This window comes from Fistularia commersonii, chromosome 6 (assembly GCF_037954325.1).
Source record: "Fistularia commersonii isolate RoL2024-O1a breed Wild chromosome 6, RoL_Fcom_v1.0, whole genome shotgun sequence".
Classification (NCBI taxonomy): Eukaryota; Metazoa; Chordata; class Actinopteri; order Syngnathiformes; family Fistulariidae; genus Fistularia; species Fistularia commersonii.
This window is the reverse complement of record NC_141289.1, coordinates 12,811,049-12,837,447: the sequence shown is the minus strand read 5'-3', so window position 1 is coordinate 12,837,447 and position 26,399 is coordinate 12,811,049. Positions and strand designations below refer to the sequence as shown.

General features: G+C 41.0%; 3 protein-coding genes across 7 annotated transcripts; all 3 read left to right on the top strand.

Moving 5' to 3' along the window:
- The first annotated feature begins 175 nt into the window (after positions 1-175).
- Positions 176-4,577, top strand: chst10 (carbohydrate sulfotransferase 10). Of its 2 annotated transcripts, XM_086148204.1 has the most exons (6): positions 176-375; positions 767-908; positions 981-1,084; positions 1,286-1,511; positions 1,762-1,867; positions 2,850-4,577. In XM_086148204.1, exons 2-6 carry the CDS (start codon positions 803-805, stop codon positions 3,400-3,402), a joined length of 1,095 nt encoding a protein of 364 aa, XP_086004330.1. In that variant the 5' UTR covers positions 176-375; positions 767-802; the 3' UTR covers positions 3,403-4,577. The 2 variants fall into 2 exon arrangements, with proteins under 2 accessions (XP_086004330.1, XP_086004331.1); XM_086148205.1 differs by lacking the exon at positions 176-375 and having other exon boundaries at positions 805-908.
- An 861-nt stretch (positions 4,578-5,438) lies between these two features.
- Positions 5,439-15,002, top strand: LOC147233401 (carbohydrate sulfotransferase 10-like). 3 transcript variants are annotated; one of them, XM_086148180.1, is made up of 6 exons: positions 5,439-5,556; positions 10,764-10,863; positions 10,973-11,076; positions 11,250-11,475; positions 11,585-11,687; positions 11,817-15,002. In XM_086148180.1, exons 2-6 carry the CDS (start codon positions 10,839-10,841, stop codon positions 12,367-12,369), a joined length of 1,011 nt encoding a protein of 336 aa, XP_086004306.1. In that variant the 5' UTR covers positions 5,439-5,556; positions 10,764-10,838; the 3' UTR covers positions 12,370-15,002. The 3 variants fall into 3 exon arrangements, with proteins under 3 accessions (XP_086004306.1, XP_086004305.1, XP_086004304.1); XM_086148179.1 differs by lacking the exon at positions 5,439-5,556 and adding an exon at positions 8,865-8,984; XM_086148178.1 differs by lacking the exon at positions 5,439-5,556 and having other exon boundaries at positions 10,525-10,863.
- A 4,474-nt stretch (positions 15,003-19,476) lies between these two features.
- On the top strand, positions 19,477-24,062 carry LOC147233400 (carbohydrate sulfotransferase 10-like). 2 transcript variants are annotated; one of them, XM_086147483.1, is made up of 6 exons: positions 19,477-19,764; positions 21,025-21,163; positions 21,378-21,460; positions 21,558-21,783; positions 21,949-22,054; positions 23,111-24,062. In XM_086147483.1, the coding sequence occupies exons 1-6, from the start codon at positions 19,759-19,761 to the stop codon at positions 23,667-23,669; spliced, it is 1,119 nt and encodes a 372-aa protein (XP_086003609.1). In that variant the 5' UTR covers positions 19,477-19,758; the 3' UTR covers positions 23,670-24,062. The 2 variants fall into 2 exon arrangements, with proteins under 2 accessions (XP_086003609.1, XP_086003610.1); XM_086147484.1 differs by having other exon boundaries at positions 20,910-21,163.
- Positions 24,063-26,399: the final 2,337 nt, after the last annotated feature.

The window sequence follows — 26,399 nt, the reverse complement described above, 5'->3', positions numbered from 1 at the left end:
CATTTAGTTTATGAGTGATAACTAATTTGTGCATGAATATTCATTCAGTATATTCTTCTAGTTCCTAAAGTTTTAGTACACCGTTTAATAGCTTTGTCGATGATTAAATGCACATTCATTTAAACTATTTTGAGTTTCAGGAAAATTATTGTTATTATTTTTCGTCATTTTTGAGAGGCTTCCTACTGACTCCTGACATTGAAAACAAGTGGATTTTGAGGAGACACTCGAACGCTTTGCCAGGGCCGAGCAGGGCGTGCGGCACCCGAGTCGCCGCTAGGGGGCGCTGTTCTAAGGCTTTAGAGCAGGGACATGGCTACAAGCTAGATCTTGGGTGTAAATGCATCCGTTTGTTAAGAGGCTTCAACGAAGAAGGTAGCTTTGAATAATTTTACGCCGCTTTTCTCGTTTCATATTGCTTAACAGATCGGGGCAGGCTGTCAGCTTGTCCCGTGATTGTCTGGACGGGTCAGGCGGGGCTAGCTATGCCAAATAGCTAGCTGCGCACAGCTAACGGTTTTGCCTGTCAGTCCCGTATTTTTGACGTTTGTCAACTGTTATACAATGAATTTGAAAACGTTCTCCTTAACTCGCCGCGAAATGTCAGCCGCTGCTAACTTATATTAAGTTACAACGCATATTCTATCCCTCGGTTAAACGTTGAATTTAGAGGTGCGCGGGTATTACAAGCGAATTGGGGATGTCCAGGTTGTGTTGAGTGCCTGTTTTCCAGGAGGTTTCACTGTCTCGGTGTATTTTTGTCCAGGTGGCAGAATAACAGCGTTTCCATGGCCTTCGGCTGATGCACGAAGCGATGCGGCACCACTGGCTGCTCCTCGGGGCTTGCGGCTGGGTGCTGCTCATCCTCATGTTTGTCACCAAGTTTATCAACTTCAGACCTTTGGATGGTGAGATTCTTACTTTTTTAATCGTAACACGGGTTGAATGATCCATCCATTCTGAACAACTGTATTTTTCAGATTATGGAGAGAGGGTAAGTGATCAGGGTTGGTCAGGGGCAGGGACCAAGATGTTGAAGCCAGTCCCTGTGTCAAGATCAGATCAGCCAACACAGTCACATCAGGTAAAGCAATCCGCTTGTTTTATCCCATCACTGAATCCAAGTCTCTTGTTTTAAGACAAAAGCAATCAGTCACATTGATTGTGTGTGTGTGTGTGTGTGTGTGTGTGTGTGTGTGTGTGTGTGTGTGTGTGTGTGTGTGTGTGTGCGCGTGCGTGCGTGCGTGCGTGCGTGCGTGCGTGTCTGTCTCTCTCTCTCTCTCAGTCCTCAATGGCACCAACCGTGACAGATTGGGAAGCAGTGGTCGAAAAGCGAAACCAGCTGCTCGCAACTGTGTGTAAAAACATCAGCCTCAGGCATCTGACTCGTGTTTCCATCACTAAGTTTGTACTGGACCGCATCTTTGTCTGTGACAAACACAAGATTTTGTTCTGTCAGACACCTAAAGTGGGAAACACACAATGGAAGAAGGTTCTTATTGCTCTTAATGGTCAGTATGTCCTGCCTTTCAACGCCCCGTTGAAAATATGGTACTTTGTCAAGTGTCTATAAAATGTTTTCTATTTTGTCCACCCACTTAAATGTTTAGTAGTAATAGCTTTTTTTAATGTTATTTTGGTGACTACCTCATTCGTGTGAATTTGTTGCCTCGCAAAAGTATTCTATGATCGTTTCATATACAGTAACTTGTTGTACAGAGGTATGTGCTTGTGGAAAACATTTGTTCTTTTCTTTTATAGGAGCGTATCCAACTGTGGAGAAAATTCCAGAAAATCTGGTCCATGACCATGAGAAGAATGGTTTGCCGCGCCTCTCCTCATTCACTCCACAGGAGGTTACTCACAGGTTAGTCGGAGTGTGATGCTTTCTAATCTGTCTTGCCTTTGTTTATGCTGCAGCTCTTCAAATCTCCTGTCAAGTTTGTTTCTCATAATAAACTCTCTCATTTGTTTTTCACATAATTTCCATAACTGCCAGGTATGAGGTTGAAGGTCATTAACTGTAGATATATCAATAATCATACTCTGATATTTAAATGTTGTCTATTTTTTATGCTCACATTCATAATTAATTGACTTTCTCTTATTTCTTCCAAAACATGATTTATTTTTATGAATGTCCAGTTTGTTTGAAAGATTGAGTTAAATGTGCGGATTGCACTTCTTTGCAATTGCAATTCAAGGACGTGTTACTTGTGGTTGTAAGAAAAATATTAACTACTTTCTTTATAATTTTAAAAATAGCCAAGAGAGTGACTGATAAAAAGAAAAAAATATATGAATATGTCTATATATACATAAATATAGTTATATAGTTGTATATTAATTGCGCAGCTCTGTGGGAAAGCCAGTGAGTGACTATGCATATCGATTCCAATAATGTCTTAAGTCCATGCAAAACATGATTATTTCAATATCTGTGATTCATCAAAAACAGAAGAAAATGGCCAGCATAACCCAGTAGATTGTACCTATTCTATTGCATTCACAGTAGGTTCCCAGTATGGCTGGAGTCAACCCAGCTGTCCTGGGTGAGAGGTAGGGGTTTGGCCTGGACCAGTTGTCAGTTGGAATAGAAATAATGAATGTGTTTGTATTCATACCACAATAAGGGGTTTTTCCAAATTGACTACTAAGCCATTGTGCTGTGTTGATATCTGTTATGGTGTGATTTGCATATGTTTGTATCAAACTTATTCGGTCTGTTTTAGAACTGACATTTCAACAACCGTTCTTATCATGGTCAGCCAGTTTGCAACTGAGTGAAATTCTCATCCTTTACTGTCAGGGAACTGAAAATCTTGTCTTTTTTTTTTTTCTCTAAACAGATTAAATACCTACTTCAAATTTTTCATTGTGAGAGATCCCTTTGAGCGTCTGATCTCTGCATTCAAGGACAAGTTTGTAAAGAACCCACGCTTTGAACCTTGGTACAAACATGACATTGCACCTGCCATCATCCGTAAATACCGCAAAAGCCATCATGTAAGCGCACTTGCTACTGCAGGCCTGCACTTTGAAGACTTCGTTCGATACCTGGGGGATGTGGAAGGCCGACGGCGAATGGACAGACAATTTGGTGAACACATAATCCACTGGGTGACTTACACGGATTTGTGCGCACCATGTGAGATCCACTACAATGTGGTCGGCCATCATGAGACTCTGGAGCAAGATGCCCCCCACATCCTTAAAGCAGCAGGCATAGATCAACTGGTGTCCTACCCAGCCATTCCACCAGGCATCACGCTCTACAACAAGACCAAGGTAGAACATTACTTCTCAGGAATTAGCAAGCGGGACATTAAACGTCTCTACGCTCGTTACCAGGGTGACTTTCATCTGTTTGGTTATCCACGTCCAGACTTTCTACTTAATTGAAATGCTCAACACTGACTGACAGACATGTTTTCATATAACATTTTTTATTACTAAGACATAAGTTCATTGTAGCCTGGTCTGGTTGATACATCAGTCAGGTTTAAATTCACAGTACCTGAGTGGTTGTTGTCGCTATGTTGTCTGTATTTGCAGTAACATGTTGACTACTGCATGTTTATCTTTAACAATTTCAAGGAGAAAGAGTGAGAATAGTGGGATGTCCGTTCAAAGGTGCTTAAAGTTGGACTAAACGCCAAAAGGGGAAGTGTATCCGTTGGAGACACGCTCAAAGCACGCTGCTCCTTGAACCCTCATGGCTTGTATTCAACCATAGACTGAGCCAGAGCAGTAAATACAAGCAGTTCTTATGTTTATTTATAAATTGATAGGTACAGATGGGTACGAAATAACACAAAGTCACATGAAGAACACATTTATCTTTTTATAACAATGACTGTGACTGAAATATCTTTGTACATCTTCATGGTCTCCTTTGAAGTGTCAGGATCACCAGTCTGGTCTTGGCTAACACACCTGTAAATTTGCACTGTATGGGTCAGAAAATTCAAACATGTCCTTTGAGGAGCGCTATTTCTGTTCCAGATGTAGCTAAAGATAACTTGAACCAGGTATATTAACTTTTTGAGACAAAATGGATGGAGGGAATGTAATTGGATGCGTTTATAGCTTACAGATGAGCAGAAATTTAGTTGTTGTTTTTTTCACATTCTTGTATAATTGAAAAGTGCTTTTTTGGACAAATGACAGAGAGTTTACCCTGGTGAATATTGCAGAGGCTGAGATGTAACCAGATGCACAGCTTTGTCTCCATATAGCTGCCATTATCCCGGTCTTTCTGCCTCTCAAGTCATTTCAACTACATCTGTTTTGCCATTTATGGCATTCCGGATCAAGAAGTGGGCACTGAATTATAAATGAATATTTTTTAGCTGCTGTTTGAAATATAGCGTGTACATGTTATTAACATGACTTGCAACTCAGTATTTGTATTACACGTTGATATTTATAATGTTATTAACCTGCCGACTTGTATTACGAGCATCTCGACTATTGGAAAATACTGCTACTTTGCAACCACATGGTAACAGGTCCAGTCACAAAAGAACAATAGTTATTAATGATGTTACATTTGAAATAAAATACCTATTTTGCAACATTGTCCTGTTTTTGATGGTTATGGCCAATTAAAAATATTTTATAACAACTTTCATTATGTACTCTGCTTATCTTGACTGAAATATGAAAGAGCTTTGTTAAGAGAAATCTAATTTACTTGCATTGTTCTGCTGATAATGTCTTCCACAAACACAATGTTTAAATACTTGAATTGCCCTTACATCAGATGTCCAGAGGATGGCAGTCAATCTAAATTGCCATCTGGCCATAAATGTCTTGTAAAGCTGGACATTTGATCCATACTTTGTTCAAAGATGTGTTTTACACAGTTCGAAACTTGAGGCATGCCCTTTCATTCAATGATCAAGGTGTGTTTTCTGCCTTTTTTACTTAAAAGGTCACAATTTAAATCCTATTGTCCAGCAGGCAAAATGTAGGTGGTTCAAGTTCAACTGAGCAAGGTATCTAACATGCATCTCCTCCCAACGCATAATATGGCACCAGTTCAAGCGTGTATTTGTGGCGTGCTTCTGTGTACAAGGTCAAAGTCAGAGCTGACTATGTGGCATGACAAATATTTTGGAGCCTTTGCACATAGTCAGCAAACACAATTGTAATATTTGTTGTTAAGTTTTCACGAATCTGTTTGAATAGATGGATTTCATAACCAGATGTGGTTTTTGATAATTGTGTCTGTTCACTTCCTAAAGCAAGATGATGCGGAAGTCCAAACTACAAGTCTGCTCCGGCAACAACGTCCTGGCTTCCTACAATGAATTTTGATTTTCTGAAAATTCTGATGTCCTATGGAATTCAAGAAATAACTAAAGAAGATTACTCATGGGATGTTTTCTACAATTTGAACAATTTCTTCATAAGCTCTTTTAAACGATTCAAAAACAAACGCTAACTATTCTTGATAAACTATCCCTCTCGCATGTTCTCAGTTAACTATGGACCTCAATCCAGGTGGATGTGTCCAGACCACCTCTAAAGGGTGACACCTAGGACACACAGGTGAGTTCACTTTTACAGTGATGTATTCTCTAACCTTTTAACTTTGAAAAAGTCTAAATGCCATACATCATATGTTACACCGCTTTTATTATCATGTTCCAAGTTATTTGGGCAAGTAGTTTTGCTAGCCACCCTATTTATGACATCTCATTTGCTGGTCAGACTTCGTTGTCTTTTGACAATATCACTTACAGAGGAACAGAGCCTCAGGGGGGACAGAGGCCAGTGTCTGAGCTGGACCCCAATTCAAAGATATGCAGAGCGCTGTGTCAGGCATATAACTTGTGCCGAGACACAATGTGAGAATCAATCCAACAATTCATGCCGAATCGGTCTAGACGTGGGTTAACAATGACTGCCATTAGTGCCAATAACCTGCAGGGTACCGGTGGAAAATGGACTTCTGTGGGTTGAAGCAGGAGAGTAGGATCGTGTGTTCAAAAGCAGAGAGAGAAAAGGAAAGGCAAGAGTCTGGGACTGAGAATATGGACTTTGAATATTCGGACAATGACTGGAAAAGTTAGAGAGGTGGTTGATATAATGCAGAGAAGGCGCAAGGCTAGACGCTTAGGAGCAGGTTTTGATAACACTATATTGTACCATCATGGTATTGACAGGAAGAGGAGTCAAAGATATCTTGAAGGAGGAGTTTATTAGTAATGTTCTGGTGGTGCAAAGAGTGTCAAATAGACTCATGCGTCTGGAGCTAGAAATTGAAAGTGTGATGCTAAATGTTGTTAGTAACTATGCCACCCCCTTTTTGGGGACGTGAGTTAGAAGAGAAGTGATGCAGAATAGCCCCAAAGGTGAGAGAGTGGTCATTGGCACAGACTTCAATGGACACGATGGTGCTGGCAATAGTGGCGAAGAAGTGATGGCCAGGTTTGGCATCCAGGATCACAAAGGTACAGATGGTGGTAGACTTTGCAAAAGGGATGGAAATGGCTGTAGTGAATACTTTCTTCCCGAGGAGACAGGAACATAGAATAACTTATATGAGCAGAGGAAGGAGCACATGGGTAGACTACGTCTTGTGTAGATGATGTAATCTGAAGGAGATCAGTGACAAGTGCAAGTGCAAAGTAGTGTTAGGTGAGAGTGTAGCCAGACAACATGGGATGGTGGTTTGTAGGATGAATCTGGTGACAAGGAAGATTAAGGGAGCAAAGAGCACAGGACAAAGTGATGGAAGCTGAAAAGGGAGGGGTGTTATATGGTTTTCAGGGAACAGTTGAGTAAGGCTCTGCGCAGTCAGGTTTAGATTACTGGACAACTAAAACCAATGTGATCTGGGAGGACAGGTAGGAGAGTACTTGGTGTGTGTCATCTAGAAAGAAAGTAGATAAGGAGACTTGATGGTGGAATTAGGGAATGCAGGAGTATATAAAGAGCAAGAGGTCAGTAGAGAAGAAGTGGAATACTGAGGGGACCGAGGAGAGCAGACAGGAGTACAGAGAGATGCAGGTGGCAAAAGAGGGAAATATATTAATAGAGGGAAATGTTTTGACACCCGTCCTTGAGCTGCCATCTTATTGTGGCGGAGGGGTTTGCACATCCCGGTGATCCTGCGAGCTATGTTGTTGGGGGCTTTTGACCCTGGAAGGGTCACTCAAGGCAAACAGGTCCCAGGTGAGGGACCAGACAAAGCGTGGCTCAGAAGACCCCTTATGATGAAAAATACAATTGGACCCTGCTTCCCTGTATTTCCTGCACCCTGTATGTCCGGTGTCAGAGCTTGGTCCATGTTCCCGGTTGTAAATCGGCTTTGTTAACGCTGGTCGTCACTGATTCTGTTCACAACTTTTATAGACAGAATTTCTCGACGCAACCTCGGGTGCGGAGGGGATCCACTTTGATGGCCACAGGATCGAGTCTCAGCTTTTTGCAGATGATGTGGTTCTGTTAGCTTCATCGGTCCATGTACTCCAGCTCTCACTGGAACGGTTTTCAGCTGAATGTGAAATGGCCTGGATAAGGATTAGCACCTCCAAACCCAAGAGGTCGGGGAAGAGGTCCTGCCCCAAGTGGCAGAGTTCAAGTATCTCTGGTTCTTGTTCACAAGAGAGTGAAGGACAGAGCGGGAAATCAACATATGGATCGATGCAGCATCTGCGCTGATGCAGACTGTGTACCGATCTGTCAAGGTAGAGGGAGCTGAGCCAGAAAGCAAAGCTCTCGATTGACCAGTGATCTACCCTCACCTGTGAAAAGAATTATTTCACTTAAAGAAGGACAAAGCCATTACATGTGTAAAAATTAAGGACTTCATCACAAAGGATACACGTTTCACTGCAGTTAGTACCGCCTTCTTGTGTAGCAAGTTCTGGTGGGAGGTTTGGCCATCTGCCATGGAAACATCTATTTGAAATTAATCTGTCACCTCCATCATGATATTGTGGGTTTACTGTTATACCCAGGTTAGATCTCTCTGCCTGAATGGCTGTGCCTTTAACAACGAACAAGATAATGATTCTTACTGTGAGGATATTTCGTTCTTCTCAGGCAAAACTGCTTTGACAAAATCATGATCTTATCAAAGACTGCTGCCCTTCTCAGTGAATAATTCCTGTAACCGTGTACAGATAAAGGTATTCTGCAGGGTGGAGCATGATCAGCTAGTATACAGTATTACATTTCCCGTGCAGGTGAATAATACAGTGCTTAAAATTAATTATCTTTTACTTCATTGTTCGTCTTTGTATTTAAAAAAAAAAGTCACAATAACAAAGAATTCTAGAGAGGATTGAAAATATATCCACCATGTAATCCCACCGCGGCAAGGGGCCTCTACAATTCTGTAAAAATCCCACAGACAGTTTTTTTCAGCAATCAAATAAAAAGGACATTTATCAAGTAGTGACCATAAATAATTACAGCTTATTCTCAGATTCTTATTAACCTTCAGTATTTGTATGTGATGCTACCCTCTGGATTGCAGCAGGTCTTTGCACCCTAACAGTTACTTAACTTTCCTCTGATACTTGAATCTTGTGAGAATATACATATTTCAAACTTTTCCAGCTATTTTAGATTTTCTAGAAGAAGGGGTGAGGTGAGGGGTTGCAATATCAAATTATACAATACAGTGCAGTGGATCCTGTGAATTGTTCCTTTTAATATTGCAACAGAACATCTGAAATCACATACAAATCATTTGAATACGGCAATGTGAAATACCCATCAGCAACAGCAAACACATTTAGGAGTGAGTTTGACTGGAAAGGATTGTTGTCTTAATCATGACACAAAGCTTTTGCTTTAATAGTTGCGTGTATGCTCACACATTCAGACTTCCTCATCCAGTTTGACTGGTTTGTCTGCTTTGCGAACTACACAGCGCATAATCTGCCATGAAAGATGTGTTGCTGTGTCTGTTTTAACTTTTAAATGTGGAGCTGAGGTTATCAGGGGATCCGTCTAAAATGAAGGTAAGATGCAAGAAATACTCTGGGACGGCATCAGGTGTAACTCAGGTGTTGGAGAGTAACACGGTGTTATATTTCTACCTTAATGTCTCTCTTTGTCAGGTAGGGACAGGAAGAACTAGCTGTCGGCTAACAAATCTATCAGTAAACCAGCTTATAATTGTACCTGAATGTCAACAAGGGTCAGTTTACATGAAACAGTTGGCGCAAGTGTTTGCGGGAGAATCTGGCTTAGCAATTAAATCTTAAGCACATTAAAGTTACATTGATGGTTCCAAGTCAAATTTGATCCCAGTGATAGCTGTACTCCGCCAGAGCTGCCCTTGTCACTGATTCTGCTCATAACTTTTATGATGCAGCCAGGGTGTCCAGGGGATCCCATTTGGTAGCCTCTGTATCGGGCCTGCTTTTTCCTACTTTTCTTTCTGTTCACTTCATTGGACTGCGATCTCCAGCTCTCACTGGAGCGGTTCCAAATCTGAAACCGTGGTTCTCAGCTGGAAAAGCCCGAGAGCCCCGAGTGGGGGAAGAGGTTCTGTCTCAAATGGAGGAGTTCAGCAGTAATGCTGGTGAGAGGAGCGGAGCTAAAAGGCGAAATTCTCCGTCTACCCAACACTCTTCAGTCATAACCTCATCTATGGTCAGAAACTGTGAGTAGAGAGATCGAGAAAGAGAGATTGGGCAACAAGTTCAGCCAACCGAGAGGGGCTTAGAGTAGAGTTGCTGCTCCTCCATGTGGAGAGGAGCCAGATGAGGTGGCTGGAGCATGTGCTCAGGATGCCTCCTGGATCCCTCCCTGGTGAAATGATCCAGCCAAGTCCAACTGGGAGAAGGTCCTGGGGAAGACCCAGGACATGCTGCAGGGTCTATGTCTCTTTAGGCTGGCCTTAGAATGCCTCAGGATCCCCCCGGAACAGCTGGACCAGGTGGCCGGGGAAGTGGGAAGTCGGGGCCTTTCTGTTCAGCTGCTGCCTCGGTGACCTGACCCCAGATTAGCGGTAGAAGATGGATAGATGGGTTAGGGTTAGGGTTAGGGTTAGGGTACTGTACCCTGCTTTTTGTGGTTTTGCATTGATGACACGAGAAGCTATACTTTGTATCAAATTATCTCTTCCACTTAAGTCTCAAGCATATTGCTCACCACTGTTATGTTTAGTTTTATAACTGTCATTGTTGAAATATACAAAGTATTCTGTATAGAGTTATTTTTACTTTAAGTCCTAGCTTTGGTTCCTGTAGCAGAAAAGAAATCAGGCAATTATCAGCCATTGAAATATTTGAGTTTTCTTTTATGCAATGGAACTGACTTTTGTACTGCACAATCACATTGCAGAAAAAAAACCAACAAAATATTGTACTAATTATCACCAGTCTGTATGATGCTTCCAGAGGATACGTACAGATATATTACACATAGTATATATTTGTACTCAACTGCTTTAAGTCCAGTTGAATCCTTGAGGGGCCAAAAAGTTTTCTATTTTATTATTATTATTATTATTAGTATCATTAGTATTATTAGTATTGCTGTTGTTGTTGTTGTTGTTGTTGTTGTTGTTGTTGTTGTTGTTATTATTATGTATTTTTCTTCTTTTTTTTTCATTTTAAACTATCAGCACTGGAGCCATTGTCCCCATTTTACACATTGTTTGCTCACAAGCTCCTGTTTCTATCTGATTTATAAGACTTTTTCCACACAGATACACGACATAAGATGTTTCTAACTGTCTCCAAAGCTGTCTGTTCAAGTAAAGTAATTTATTCAGCTGTATGTGTCTCCAGTTAGGAGTGTTACGGTGCATCTGGATACTCCTATTTGGATGTTCCTGGGTTCTTCTCACAATTCTATATCTCACCATGTCCATCAACTCGGTATTTATTGGTGAGCTTTTGCTATTTTTGATGACAAAGCAGATACATCTTTTCTGATACACTTTGAACAAATACATCTGTAAATGAGATCTAATGAGTAATGTTGAATATTGTTGCAGACTATACAGACCCATCCACTGGCCAGCCACTAATTGGAAACCAGAACAGGAGCCCCATTATTTCATCTATCCAACAAAAAAATTCTTCACAGACACCTGATCAGGTGAACCATTCGGATCATTTCTACTTGTATTTCATCAGCAATCCATAGTAAGAAATAACAATGACTTACAGTAGTCATTCTGTGTGTGTGTGTGTGTGTGTGTGTGTGTGTGTGTGTGTGTGTGTGTGTGTGTGTGTGTGTGTGTGTGTGTGTGTGTGTGTGTTCAACTTCAGACGTCACATCAGTCCTCAGTAGCAGATTGGGGGTCAGTTCAGGAAGAGCGAAAACATTTGTTATCATCCATCTGTAAAAACAACAGCCTCCACAGAATGACTCATGTCCCCATTACTAAATTTGTCCTTGATCGAATATTCATCAATGAAAACCACAAGATCCTGTTCTGTCAAACACCAAAAGTTGGCAACACACAGTGGAAGAAGGTCCTGATGGTTCTTAACGGTAAGTGTGAGGAGGGTGGAAGGGGCTTTTCTGTATCCACTAGTTCAGGTCTAAGCTAATTGCAAACGAGGAACTATATTTATGTTTTTTTTTTGTTTTTTTTTTATAGGAGCTTTCCCCACTGTGGAGGATATTCCAGAAGATATTGTCCACTCAAGCGAGAATGGCCTGGTCCGCCTCTCTTCCCTTTCTCCAAAGCAAATTAAACACAGGTTTGTTTGGAGTCAGTCACGGCTATACTGTATTAACATCGAGATCACTGTCATTTTTATTCTTTGTGACGAATTGAATAATTATCACACTTCATAATGGTTTAGTAAAAGTCTTGTTTTGCTCAACAGATTAAATACTTACTTCAAGTTTTTCGTCGTAAGAGATCCATTTGAGAGACTGATCTCTGCATTCAGGAACAAGTTCATCAATAATCCACGAGAGGAGCCTTGGTACAATCAGAACATCTCTCCTGTCATCATCCATAGATACCGCGAAAAATCTGGATGGAGGTTATTTCCCCCTAAAGGCCTGCAATTTAAGGAATTTGTCCTGTACTTAGCAGATGTGGAACACCGCAAGGCCCTGGACAAACACTTTGGTGCTCCCATAATCCACTGGACGGATTATGTTAACTTGTGCGCCCCGTGTCAAATCAACTACGATGTAATTGGTCACCATGAGACGCTGGAGCAAGACGCACCTTACATTCTGAGAGCAGCTGGAGTCGAAAAGCTGGTGTCCTACCCGGACATTCCTCAAGGCGTCACACAGTATGATAGGACCAAGGTGGAGAAATATTTCTCAGGAATAAGCAAAGAGGACATCAAACGTCTCTACTCGCAATACCAGAGTGACTTTGCCTTGTTTGGGTATCCACGTCCAGACTTTCTACTGGACTAAAATCCCTCATATTGACTCTAGAACATATCTTTTAAATTTCCTCACATATTTTTTGGTTGGGTGAGGAAAAAACAAATGCCCTGGCTGATTATTTCACTGAGGACTTGTTGATTAAGAGCAGAGGATATTGTTCCTTTTTTCTTAGCTTCAATGTCTCTACGTTATTGGATGGATACTTCAAATGTTCAAAACTTTAACACAACTTACAAAGGAAAGTTATGATCACCTTTTAATCAAACATCTGGGGTGTTATCTGCCCTTCTCGTTTCCAAATTGGGCCTGCTTTCGGTGAAATAGACCTCAATTTGGGCAGTTCGCAGTGTGGGAAAAAACCCACTGTAAGTAAAAGCATCAAATACTTAGGCGTGGCACACTGGTGGTGTGTAAACGGGTTTGTGAGGTTGCATTATTTCACGGATGCCGTGAAGTTTGCAGTCCTGCTTCATGTTGTTGCCATTGTGCTGGGATTTCTACCTCGGGTCAAACCAGAATAAGTTATCTGAACTGATTTGAGAATTACCATATATTCTGTTGTCTGACAGAGATGAGTTACAGTCACACTGCCTGAATATGTGTATTACATTTAGCTATTTATGGAATTGTGAACAAATGTGCCAATCTAAGGAGAAATTTTGTCCTTCTGCAACCTCTCTTTGGTAGTGGGTGCTCCTCAAGGACGATAAAATTAGATATTTATAAATTCTATTTTGGAAACTCTGAAGTACTGAATTACAGACTTATTACAAGTCTGTAATATATAGCTAGTTCATCCATAGTTACCTGGTATAAACTCTGTTCATACAAGCTATGTCAGTGCTGTAGTGAATATTTTCTTCCAGAAGAGGCAGGAACATTATGTCATTTATAAGAGCAAAGGTATCAACACATGGGTAGACTACATCTTGTAGACGGTGTAATCTGAAGGAGATCAGTGACCATAAAAGAAGTGGTAGGTGAGAGTGTACCCAGACAACATAGGATGGTGGTTTGTAGAATGAATCTGATGACAAGGAAGCTGAAGAGGACAAAGTCAGAGCAAAGGACAAAGTGGTGGAAGCCGAAAAGGAAGAAGTGTTTTATGGTTTTCAGGGAAGGAAGGCTCTTATTGGTCAAGGGGGAGCTTCCAGATTAGTGGACAACTACACCCAGTGTGAGAAGTGAGCATTTATGAGCAACAGTGTGGTTTCATGCCAAGAAAGAACAATACAGATGCAGTATTTGCTTTAAGAATGCTGGTAGACAAGTATAGAGGAGGTCAGAGGGAGATGCGTTGCGCTTTTGTTGATCGAGAAAAAGCATTCGTCAGGCAGCGAGAGAGGCACTATCGTAATGCATGAGAAGTTTAAAGTGACAGAGAGTATGTTAGACTGGTTGAGCACACGTATGCAAGCTGTGAGACAGTGCTGAGGTGTGCTGTAGGTGTGACCGAGAAGTTCAAGGTGGAGGGGGGACTTCTCTGATTGCCTTCCTGTTTGTACTAGTGACAGACAGGCTAAAAGATGAGGTTAGACAGGAATGGACCATGATTTTTGCAGTTGACATTGTGATCTGTACAGAGAGAGCATAAACAAGTGGAGGGAGATCTAGAGAGGCGGATTTATGCTCTGGACAGGAAAAAAATGAAGGTTAGACACAGCAAGACGAAGTAAATGTAACCAAGTGGTAAATGGTAATAATTAAAGTAACAAAAAAAAAAAAAAGAACTTTCTTAGAATCCCTGGTTGTTACACCTGCAGATTTTCTTTTTTTCTGCTGGACAGCCGATAAGAATGACGGTGAGAGACGGCGATAATTAGACAAACGAAAGTCACACGAAAGCTAAGACGGGGAAATACGACAAAGTGTATGTTGAGCTTGGCTTCACCGTGGCTACAGTGGGAGGACGAGGAAATACAGAAGACTGGTATGTTTACTGAGAAAAAGCTGTCCACTGCAAAACGTGCTCATTGTAGCCATTGTACCCGACTTCCTCATTTTGATTATAAAAAAGAAAAAAAATCAGCACACATTTTTATTCATTTTTGTTTTGTAGTTTAAAGCGTTTTATACATTGTGCTCCTGAGTTAATGTTGCTGATCAATTTGAATGTATTATTTATTGAATTTATTAAATTTTATTTTTTAGTATCAAATGGTTCAGTCAGTCAAAAATGTTTTTAGTTCAAATAAGGATGAACTGCTTTTACATTTCAGGCTAATTGAAATGTTAATGTTTATGTTAATAAGGATACAATGTTATGCAGAGGTGTACAAATAATTTGTCATTGACAAATTATACTATTTATAGGTGCTGCGGAGGGTAAGGGGGGCGCAAAATATTTTCTTCTTCCTGGGGGGGCTAACAGAAAATAATTGGCAAGCATAGCTGTAAGGGATCCTATTGATAAAATATGAATACTTTGTGGTAAAATGTGATGTTTACGGTAAAGAGACACTTTGTTTTTGTTTAACTTGGACGGGATTGCTGATAGAATGAAATACTGCCTGTATGCCGCCAAAGCTTAGCATCCATGTGCTCAGTGCCCCGCTGTTTCCTCCTTGCTTTTTCTTCCACATAGAAGATTGTAAATCTCTTGTTAATTGTTGCTTGCGTTTTATTTTTTATATCTCATGAAATAAAACACGGTAAAGGTAGGCAGTTATAGCTTGTAGCTGAGGAACATAGCTTTTCTGCCATACTGGGGATGAAGATAGATGGCATTGGGTGGTGCTGGAGAAGACGTCAGTTGGATTTGGTGCCAGAGGAAATGGACCCAAGGAAGGAGTGTCCATCGGTCGAAAAGATCCAGCAGCAATTTATCCTTTATTAATCCCTGTGGGATTAATGAAGTTCATTCTCTGCAATTAACCAATCATGGGTGAGCCAAGAGCAGTAGGCTGCTGTCCACCAGCGCCGGGGGAGCATTAAGAGGTCAGTGTCTTGCACAACACACTAGGAGGAGCCAGGAATCGGACCAGGAATATTCGTTTCCAAAGACAATTGCTCTATCTCCTGCACCACGCCGCCCGTGTGTAATGATCACCGGACTTGAGAGACTTTGTAATAAAAGTGTTGAAATATATATACATATAAATGAACAGGTGGTGGAGAAGGGATGAGAAACGATCTGAACAGTTCACTCGATGATGAAGTACCACAAGCTGATATACAAATGCAAATCAGCAAGTTAGCTAAAAAGCTACAAGAAGTTATCACCGTTACATTATGATCTTCATTGAACGCAGATGTCATGCAAAATATAATATCAAAGAAAATAAGAGTGATCAGAACTCACAAATTGTGGTCAGTGAAAAAGTTCAGCGACTTACTCAATCCTCCCTTCACTGCCAAACAGCGGGTGAAAAAGGCGTATAATCAAGTAGAGCAGATTGGGTCATCGCTATCGATCAATTACCTATCAATCAATCAATCAATCAATCAATCAATATAAAGAGTAACAAAGACAAAATAACAATAATGTAATGTGTCAGTCTAGTGCTCAGGGAGCAACACCGACCCTCCCAGGCTATTCAAAGGAAGAGCTACAGACATACCAGAGTCAGTTCAGAGTTCAGCGCTCAGCGGTTTTCTTACAATTTGGTATCAGAAACGTCTTCCAAGTTCAAAGGAGAGAAAATATCTTTCCAGAGCTGTGAAGTCACTGTTAAAGCAGTGGAAATTTGTTAAAGAAAGAGATGGATTGTTGTACAGGGTGCGTGAAGATGTACGCTATGGAGTCTGTTTTCATTTGCTTGTTCCCAACTGTTTGCGGAAACAGATAATGGAGAGTGTGCGTGACTCCATGGACCATCAAGGAAATGAAAAGACACTTCAGTTGTTGTGGCAAAGAGCATTCTGGGTGGGAATTAACAAAAAACCCACAGAAGTGACTTAGAATCCCTGTTTGTTGCGCCTGCTGCATGTTTTTTGTCGGACAGCAGAGAACGTAAACGCGATTGTGTAATCGTGCTGTTATGGTATTTCAGAGTTGGAGTGAAAAGTGAGGAAGTTCTAACGAGCCTTGCTCAGACAAGAGCCACAGATAGAGACGATGAGACAATTTAATAATCCTGTAAGGGGAAATATTGATGAAATTTGAATACTTTGTGGTAAAATGTGATGTTTACTGTAAAAAGCCACTTTCTGTTTGTTTAGTTTGGATAGGATTGTTGATGGTAAAGAACTGCCTGTGTGCTGCCAAAGCTAAGCATCCATCCGTGTGCTAAGTGCTCCAAAGAATGTTCTTTGTCTTTTTTTTGTTTCCGCATTTTCTTGTTCCTCCACACAATAGTTCGTACACATCTTGTAAATTGTTGCTCGTGTTTCAAACAAACCAGTTTATTATCTTTATTGCATACTTGGTCACATAACACAGTTATAACAAAAGAAGTACATGTTAAAGGAAAAAATAAACTGCCAGAAATGGTAAAATTCTTGGAAAATAACTCAACCCTTCGCAAATTTGTATGTTTATATATATGCATCGGTTTCAGGATACAATCAGGTCCAGGTCCTTTGTATACTGTATTAGCCAGGGTACTATCTGACTAGCTGATGGGTCGTGTTTGGGTCTGATGTCCTCTCGTGAAAGGGTTCAAGTCCTATCTGGATCATATGGTTGGCTACACCGCATCCAGATTTGGGGGTGGCTCACCATCTCCTCATGCAGTTCCTCTTTTGGCACCCTGTTATATAATTTTTCTAGGTCTACAAAAACACAATGCAGCTCCCTCTGGCCTTCTCTGTACTCCTCCATTAGCATTCTTGAAGCAAATACTGCATATGTACTACTCTTTCTAGGCATGAAGCCATAGTGCTGTTCACAAATGCTGAAATCTGCTCTCAGTCTAGTTTCCACTACTCTTTCCCATAACTTCCTTGTATGGCTCATCAACTTTATCCCTCTATAGTTGCTGCAATTCTGCACATGCCCATTGTTCTTAAAAATGGGCTCCATCACACTTCATCTCCATTCTTCAGGCATCTTCTCACTCTCTAAGATCCTGTTGAATAATCTAGTCAGACACTTTACCGCTGCCTCTCCTAGACACTTCCACACCTCCACAGGTATATCATCAGGACCAACTGCTTCTCCACTCTTCATCCTCTTCAATGCCTTACTCACTTCACTTTAACTAATCTCTGCTACTTCATGGTCTACAATAGTCACCTCTTCTACCCTTGCCTCTCTTTCATTTTCCATTCATCAGCTCTTCAAAGTACTCTTTCCATCTTCCCATCACTCTTCTAGCATCCATCAATACATATCTCTGTCTTTAATCACCCAGAGCTGTTATACATCCTTTCCATCTTTATCTCCCTGTTTTGCCAACCTGTAAAGATCATTCTCTCCCTCCTTACTGTCCAACCAAGCATACAAGTCATCATATGCCCTTTTTTTTGCCTCTATCTTTACCTTACACTGTATCTCCCTGTACTCTTGTCTGTTCTCTTCAGTCCTCTCAGTGCCCCACTTCTTTGGTAACCGCTTTCTCTGTATGTACTCCCGCACTTCGTCAGTCCCCCACCAAGTCTCCTTATCCACGTTCCTTCCAGACAATACACCAAGTACTCTCCTACCTGTCTCCCTGATAACATTAGCTGTAATTGTCCAATCATCTGGAAGCTCTCCTTGACCAACCAGAGCCTTTTTCAACTCCTCTCTGAAAACCAGACAAAACTCCTCCCTTTTCAGTTTCCACCACTTTGTCCTCTGCTCTGCCTTTGTCCTCTTGATCTTCCTTGTTACCAGAGTCACCCTACAAACCACCATCCTATGCTGTCTGACTGATCTCTTTCTGGTTACCTCATCTATACAAGATATTGTCTACCTGTGTGCTCCTACCTCTGCTCTTATAAGTTACCCTGTGTACCTGTCTTTTCTGGAAAAAAAGTGTTCACCACAGCCATTTCCATCCTTTTTGCAAAGTCTACCACCAAGTCTCCCTCTGTGTTCCTATCCTGTATACCAAATCTGCCTATCACTTCTTCATCCCCTCTATTGCTTGCACCAACATGCCCATTGTAGTCTGTACCGATTGCCACTTTCTCATCTCTGGGGATATTCTACATCACCTCATCTAACTCATTCCAGAACATCTCCTTCTCCCACCTGCGGGGCATAGCCACTAACAACATTGAGCATCACACCTTCAAGTTCCAGTTTCAGGCCCATAAGTCCATCTGACATTCTTTTCACCTCCAGAACATTCCTAACAAACTCCTCTTTCAAGATAACTCTTATTCAATTTCTCTTCCGTCAGTACCAGATAATACAACTTAAAGCCTGCTCCCAAGCCTCTAGCCTTACTAACTTTCTACCTGGTCTCCTGGACACACAGTATATCCACCTTCCTTCTCTGCATAATGTCAACCAACTCTCTACCTTTTCCTGTAATAGTCCCTGAAATTCAAAGTCCCTACTCTCATCACAGACTCTTGCCTTTCCTCTTCTCTCTCTGCTTCCGAACACACCTTCTTCCTCTCCTTTGACCCACAGTTGGCCAGTTTCCATTGGCACACCATATCTCAGCTGTCATCGAGCAAGAGGATGGTTACACCCTGGTTACACCCAAATCACAGAGCCACATACAAAGACAGACAGTCGTCACTCACTCAGGGCAGTTTTCTCAATTTTTTCCAATGAACCTGCTGTGAAGAAAACCCATGCAAACTCCAAACAGAAGAGCCCCCTTGTCAGAATCGAGCCAAGGTCCGTGTGCCGTGGGGCTGAAGCGTTAAACACTGCACAACCCTGCTGCAATTCTTATTCACATTTAAATGTCTTTCTTATTTACTAATTAACATTATATCTTTTTAAATTGGTCTGCCACTTATCCTGCAATCAGGGTCATGGGGGATGCTGGAGCCTGTCCCAGCTGTCTTTGGGCAAGTGCTAAACACTGCCCCACCATCCCACACTTCTTATTTACATTTAAATGTCTTTCTTATTTATTTATTCATTTAATTACTTATGTAGATAGTTAAATTATCTGAAGTCAAACTGACACCAGGAGACAAGCAATGGTGAAATTCCTCGAATGCGTTTCCAAACACCTACCACAAGGGGGCGACACCGGCCCTGAATAACTGTCTTGCAGACTTTGCGCGCCTGGGGGCGGGGTGGACACTTAAAGAACGACCGCAAACTGCAAACGTAGCCTCAAGTCACTGCACTGATCTTCAAGAGGATGTAAAATTTGATTGTATTTTTAATATCCCTCGGTGTTTGATGAAGACTAACTGAGAAGCAGTTTGCGGTGAGACCTCTCTCCACCATCGTGCCCTCTCTCCACCATCGTGCCCGCCCCCTCTTCAACTTTTCTGATGCTTTGCGGAATGTGGACACTCTGGTTTGGTTCACCGAAAGTCCGGATTCTTATTTATTTTAACACCGTTTGCAGATTTTAAATGAAGGTAAGCAGAGATTTTGGTCATAGTTGTTTTCCTCTTCTTCTTTTTTCTCATAAATATAACGTTTGTTGGTTTTTTTTTCTATATTTTTATAAATCATAGCCCCTCATGTAAGGGTGCTGGACAGGTGTTTTTGAGCCGACGACGGCCGAAATAACCTCAATTTAGTTTCACACTTGCTGCTTTATTTGTATGCATTGACGTTCAGTATACCTATTTTTCTGCAGCTTAAATCATTATTATTATCTATGTAAATATTATTATATGGGGGAAAATTATGGCATTTTTAAAGAGAAGTGGACCTGATTAATTTAACCTTAAATCATTATTAATATTGTTTTAATTGTTTAGGATTCAAAGTTAGATGAAGAAAGTTGATTCGCTGCGGCGATCCCTGAAGGGAAAAGCCGTAAGGAAAAGAAGAAGATTCAAACGGTTAATTATTACATGTAAAGTCTGGAAACGTGTTTCGCCGAACAATGAAATTCTTGGTTTGCTGTCCACAATGAAGCCAGACAGGTTGCATAAAAACACAAAACAAAAGATAATAAGCATATTATTGTAACGTGATGTAAACCGTGCATCTATGACCGGTATCATTATTTTTGCAATTATTAGTATTTTATTTCTAATAAAGCAGAAATGTGACATTTTGGGTCTTTTGGGTTCAGTGGGAAGGGAAAACATTATGGAAACATTTTAAAGAGACTGTAGTTTCTCTCTCTTAAAATTATTATTATCATTATTATTATTGTTGTTGTTATTCAAAGTTTTTATTGTCACATGTACATTCTGGAAATCATGCTTCCTTGAGCAATGAAATTATTGTTTTTCTATCAAGAGTGAAATAGGTATAAAAAAAAAAAAGACAATACATATTAAGGATATTATTGTGATGAGATGTAAACAGTGCAAGCATTACCTGTATTATTATTTCTATTTCATTTCCTGCCAAGCAAAAATGCTCCATTTTAGATCCTCGGGGGTCAGTGAGAAGGGAAAACATTATGGAAACATTTTTGAGATCATTTGACTCGATTAGTTTTCTCTCTCTTCAATCATTATTATTTTTCAAGGTTCAAAGTGTTTATTGTTAGTCAGGAAATGCGTTTTCCTGAAAAATGAAATTCCTGTTTTGCTGTTCACAGTGAAACCAGATAGGTAGCCGCCATCTTTCTCCCTCTCTCTCTCTCTCTCTCTCTCTTTCTCTTTCTCCCTTTCTTTTTCTCTCTCTTTTTCTCTCTCTCTCATTGTCATTTATAGGTGGGGGCGACTTTTCTACGGCGGGTCTTCATGATCTGCGGCGGGCTGTTGCTCATGCTATTGCTAAGGTCCAGGCTGGTCAGCTTTGGAACTTTGGTCAGAGAGATGTCTTTGGAGGTTCTCAGTCATCCAGGTCATGGTCAGTTCTTGTTAAGAGCTCCTTTTCGTAACAACTTGGCTTCTTCAGTTCGCTTCAGAAGCCTCTCAGATGAGAGGTGAAACACCTTCAATTGAAGCAAATGAAGTCCAGCTGCGACCGGAAGAGGATTTTGGACAGTGGGATTTCCCTTCTTGTGGTGTTTGATAATGGGTATCCTTTTTGGCAATCCAACTGGTATATGCTGCCTTTTCAGATGACACAGGTGGTGTCAGTGAGCCGGCCGGGACAGGGTCAGTGAACATTGAAGAAAACCTTGTGATACAACCAACAGATGTGGTGAGCCTTGATCACAGTTTGGAGAAAATTGTTTGCAAATTCATAGTCCTGTTTAAACCCAAAGGCTTTATAAGTTGACGGTGCATGTGTGTCTCAGCTCCCAGTGGCTTCCACAATGGCAGATGTGAGGAATGTCATTCAAGAGAGAAACCACTTGCTCTCGTCTGTCTGTCAGAACAGCAGCCTCAGAAGTTTCACTCATGTCTCCGTCAACAAGTTTGTCCTGGACCACATTTTTGTCTGCGACAAACACAAAATAATGTTTTGTCAGACACCTAAAGTGGGCAATACACAGTGGAAGAAGGTCCTGATGGTTCTCAACGGTAGGTGTGAGGAGGGTGGAAGAGGGATAAGCAGGAAAAGCCGGACACCAATGGTTCGTAACATACCTCTGAAGATGTCACGAAAACTAATTATGTGAATTCACTTTAAGTCAGGGTCAAACGTAAATGCTGTGCTCATGCTGTTGATGTTGTCATTTTGGATAGGAGCTTATCCCACTGTGGAGAAGATCCCAGAAGGTGTAGTTCATGGAGAATTTGTAAATGGACTGACACGCCTCTCATCGCTTACCAAAAGCCAAATCACGCACAGGTTAGCCAACATTGATGCGTAGTATAATATGCTGCAAGGTGGCGCAGTCGTTGGTGCTTCCTCCTCGCAGCAAGAAGGTCCCTGGTTAGATTCTGATGGGGGGTTCTGTGTGATGTTTGCATGCTCGCCCCTATGTGGCTCTGTAGTTGACTACCGAGTAGTCCAGAGTGAACCCCTCTCCATATATATATATATATATAGGCATATATATACATATATATAGTTTTATCACTGCTTACTAAGACACTTTATAGTTTCACTGAAACACTTTATAGTTTATAGTTTATTTTTATTTCTAATTCTGCCTTTCTTTTATTATTTATTACTGTTATATTTTCTGTAACTCTGGCACTGCAATTTCCTTCGGGATTAATAAAGTTGTTCTTATTCTTATTCTTATATATTATAATAATAATAATGACATAATATAGTAGGCCAGAATGAAAGGAAAGGTGTACAAGACAGTGGCGAGACCAGCAATGCTGTATGGCCTAGAAACAGTTACAATGAAGAAAAGACAGGAGGCAGAGCGAGAGGTCGCAGAGATGAAGATGCTAATGTTCTCTTTGGGAGTGACCAGGGTGGATAGGATCAGGAATGAGTCTATCAGAGGAACAGCACATGTTAGATGTTGTGGAGAGAAGGTCAGAGAAGCCAGACTGAGACGGTTCGGTCATGTACAGAGGAGGGATAGTGCATATATATTGGTAAACAGATGCTGGAATTGGAGCTGCCAGGCAGGAGGTCTCGGAGAACACCAAAGAGAAGATTTATGGAATGAGAGAGGTGTTGTGAGTGAGGAGGATTCAGAGAATTGGGTGAGATGGAGAAGGTTGATTTGCCATGGCGACCCCTGAAGGGAAAAGGCGAAAGGACAGGAAGAAGACATAATATAGTAGAGGTCTGTTCAGAATGAAAGAGATGGATATAGTAACATCACTGTCAGAGGTCGCTGGCATTTTTACATAGAGCTCGATTCTGAGTGAAGAACTGAATAATTACCATGGGAAACCCATGTTATCACTCATTTACTGAAAGTCTCGTTTTGCTCCACAGATTAGATACTTACTTCAAGTTTTTGATTGTGAGAGATCCATTTGAGAGACTCATCTCTGCATTCAAAGACAAGTTCATCAATAATCCACGGAAGGAGCCTTGGTACAATGAGAACATCGCTCCTGCCATCATCAAAAGATATCGCAAACAATCCAGATGGAGGTTTTATTCCTCTAAAGGCCTGCACTTTGAGGAATTTGTCCGATACTTGGGGGATGCAGAACACCGCAAGGACCTTGACAAGCAGTTTGGTGATCCCATAATCCACTGGACGAATTACGCTGACTTGTGCGCCCCGTGTCAAATCAACTACGATGTAATTGGCCATCATGAGACGCTGGAGCAAGACGCACCTTACATCCTGAGAGCAGCTGGAGTCGAAAAGCTGGTGTCCTACCCGGACATTCCTCAAGGCGTCACACGGTATGACAGAACCAAGGTGGAGAAATACTTCTCAGGAATCAGCAAAGAGGATATCAAACGTCTCTACTCTCAATACCAGGGTGACTTTGCCTTGTTTGGATATCCGCCTCCAGACTTTCTACTGGACCAAAACTAAGGAATCAGCAAACAGGACATTAAACGTCTCTACACTCAATACCAGGGTGACTTTGCCATGTTCGGATAGCTGCGTGCAGACTTTCTACTGGACCAAAACTACTGAACACCTGACCAAGCTTTCCTGTTTCACATTGTGGCGCTAGAGATCGTTTCAAGTTGCTCATCCTGCAAAGGATGCTGTAAGTGTTGCGACATTTTCTGCACTATTTTTCTGTCTGGACATTCCGTAATTGAATAGAAATGCTATTGCAAACACCTTAAAACTGGCAATTTATATCTGTAATTGTTGTACAAGATCACCATTGCTGTTTTCTTTTTTTTGACCGCTAAATATTTTCACTATTTGCTTGTAAAGTGCCAATAAAAAAAAGAGTCTAACAAAGACCCAAGCCCTGCAAAATACATTTTCCGATTTTCTTGTCCATTCTCTCGGGTTTCCTCCCACAGTCTGGCTTCTCTGCCCTTATATACAAAATATCTAACATGCTGTCCCTCTGATGGACTCATTCCATCAGAGGGATGGTGATACCATCGACGCTGTATGGTTTAGCAACAGTGGAATTGACAAAAGGCAGAGATTAAGATGTTTAGGATCTCTTTGGGAGGGAAGATGGGTAGGATCAGGAATGAGTCCATCAGAGGGACAGCACGTCAGATAAAAATGGATAAATGTGGTAAAGTTAATTGGTGCAAGAAAAGAGAATGAAGAGAATTTGATTAGTTGGAGGATCATTGGTATGGTGCTCCTGAGGGGAGCAGCCAAAAGTAAAGGACGATAAGAAGACGGTTCATCAGTCCAGGAGAGTGTGGGAAAGGTGTGAAGAAATGCATTCAAGCAGTTTGGAACTGAGAAAAGTGTTAGAGGTGATGTGTGATAAAAGAGTACCTGCCAGAATAAAAGGAAAGATATACCAGCCATGGTATCTGGTTTGGCAACGGAAGCATTGAAGAGAAGACAGAAGGTAGTATCAAGATACTGAGGTTCTCCTTGGGAGTGACAAAGATCTTAGGATCAAGAATGATACATTAATGTGTCATTAATCATAATCAGTGTAACCATCCATGGACTGTAGAATTAGATCAGATTTTATCAGGCCCTCTCCCCCCATAGAGTCCAAGTTGCTTTAAAGCCTGAACAACACACAGAGAGAAACATCGACCCTGAAGTAATCCTTCTCTGTTACATATCCAGACCACATGCATACACCATTCACTTTATACTTGCTCAGTCACGCACCAACACAAACGCAAACACACACACACACATACACACACTGGTCCATCTTGCAATGCATTAGGTTAGGGGTGAGGTTTTGTGGCATATGGTATCCAGGGAAATGCATTAACATTATTTTCTTTTCATAATGTAACACAAAGATGTCCTTCGAATGCAGTTACTCCCCGCACTGCTGTTGCCATGAAACTTTATTCTCCTTCTGACTTGTCCTTGTTGTTTTTAAAGCTGGTCATTCAGGTTCCTTGATGACTCAATGCTTATCTTTTTAAACATTGTTTTCAGGTGTTTTTTGAATCCTGGAAACTTCCTTTTACACAACAAGCCATCTTAAATTAGACCCGCTCAAAACCCAGGCAGTTATATTCAGAAACTCCCCATAGGTCATAAGAACTGAAAAGCCTCTCGAATGAGGCGTTAAATGTCTCCAAGTGAAGAAATTCAAGTCCAGTTGCCACGACAAGAATACAGAACAAGGATACATGCTGTTTCAAAACAAAGCCAATTATAACAGTTCCCCCTTTTGGCATGAATCTATCATGTCAAATAAATCAGTTAGGAATGCTATCTCTGTCTTGTGTTGCAATTTTGCAATTGTTAGTGGCAGCCAACTCAATCGGCCCAAATTTTAAGTGACCACCTATTTTATGATGCAACACAACAAGAACAGAGATTTTTGATGTCCCCCCGCTTCATATAATTTCATCTGACAAGCCGCGAAGATGGCTGCGGATCAAGAGGCGGGATCCGTCGGCTACACAAGCTACCTAGACGCAAGCCGGGGACCCATCCCCTTGGCTCGGTCGCCCGTGAAAGGGTATTCGATGTTAGAAGACCCGAAACACCCAACAACCCCAGATTATATCACTATATCACTATCATGCTCACATCATGACGTCACTGCTGAAACAAAAGATTTGTTGTGCGGTACCTCTGTGACGTCCATGACTTTGATGGCAGCCAGCTGTCCAGTTTTGAGCACTCACTTGGCAAACTCTTTGCATCCTTAATTACTGTTAGTTGGGTGCTGATTGATGAGGATGAAAGGAATAAACAAAGCTGTGGTTAGGAGAATATTGGTGATTTGAAAAAAAAAAAAATCACATTTGGGAGTATTTTATTGGCTACATAAGAATACACTTTCTCACGAAAGAGTAATCCTGGATACAAATAGAAATACATTTAACTGACTTAAAATTATACTAGTGTTTCCCATCCACAACTTTTATCAATATGATAGTATAATATCAGTATAATAGTTTATCAATATGATAATAGTCAGATATTCAGATATATCCAATAAGGTCAGTTTGACAAAACTTTAAACTCATGCCCTGATATAGGTTATTACATATACAGTTAACAAAGATAGAGCAGTTTTTCTTTTAAGTTCAAAACATCTAACAATGTTAGTGTTGTTTGTTGCTGGGAACAATCTGCAGCATCATTTGCAAAGTACTAATGTCAGTGATCAGATAATTTCAGTAGTTTTAT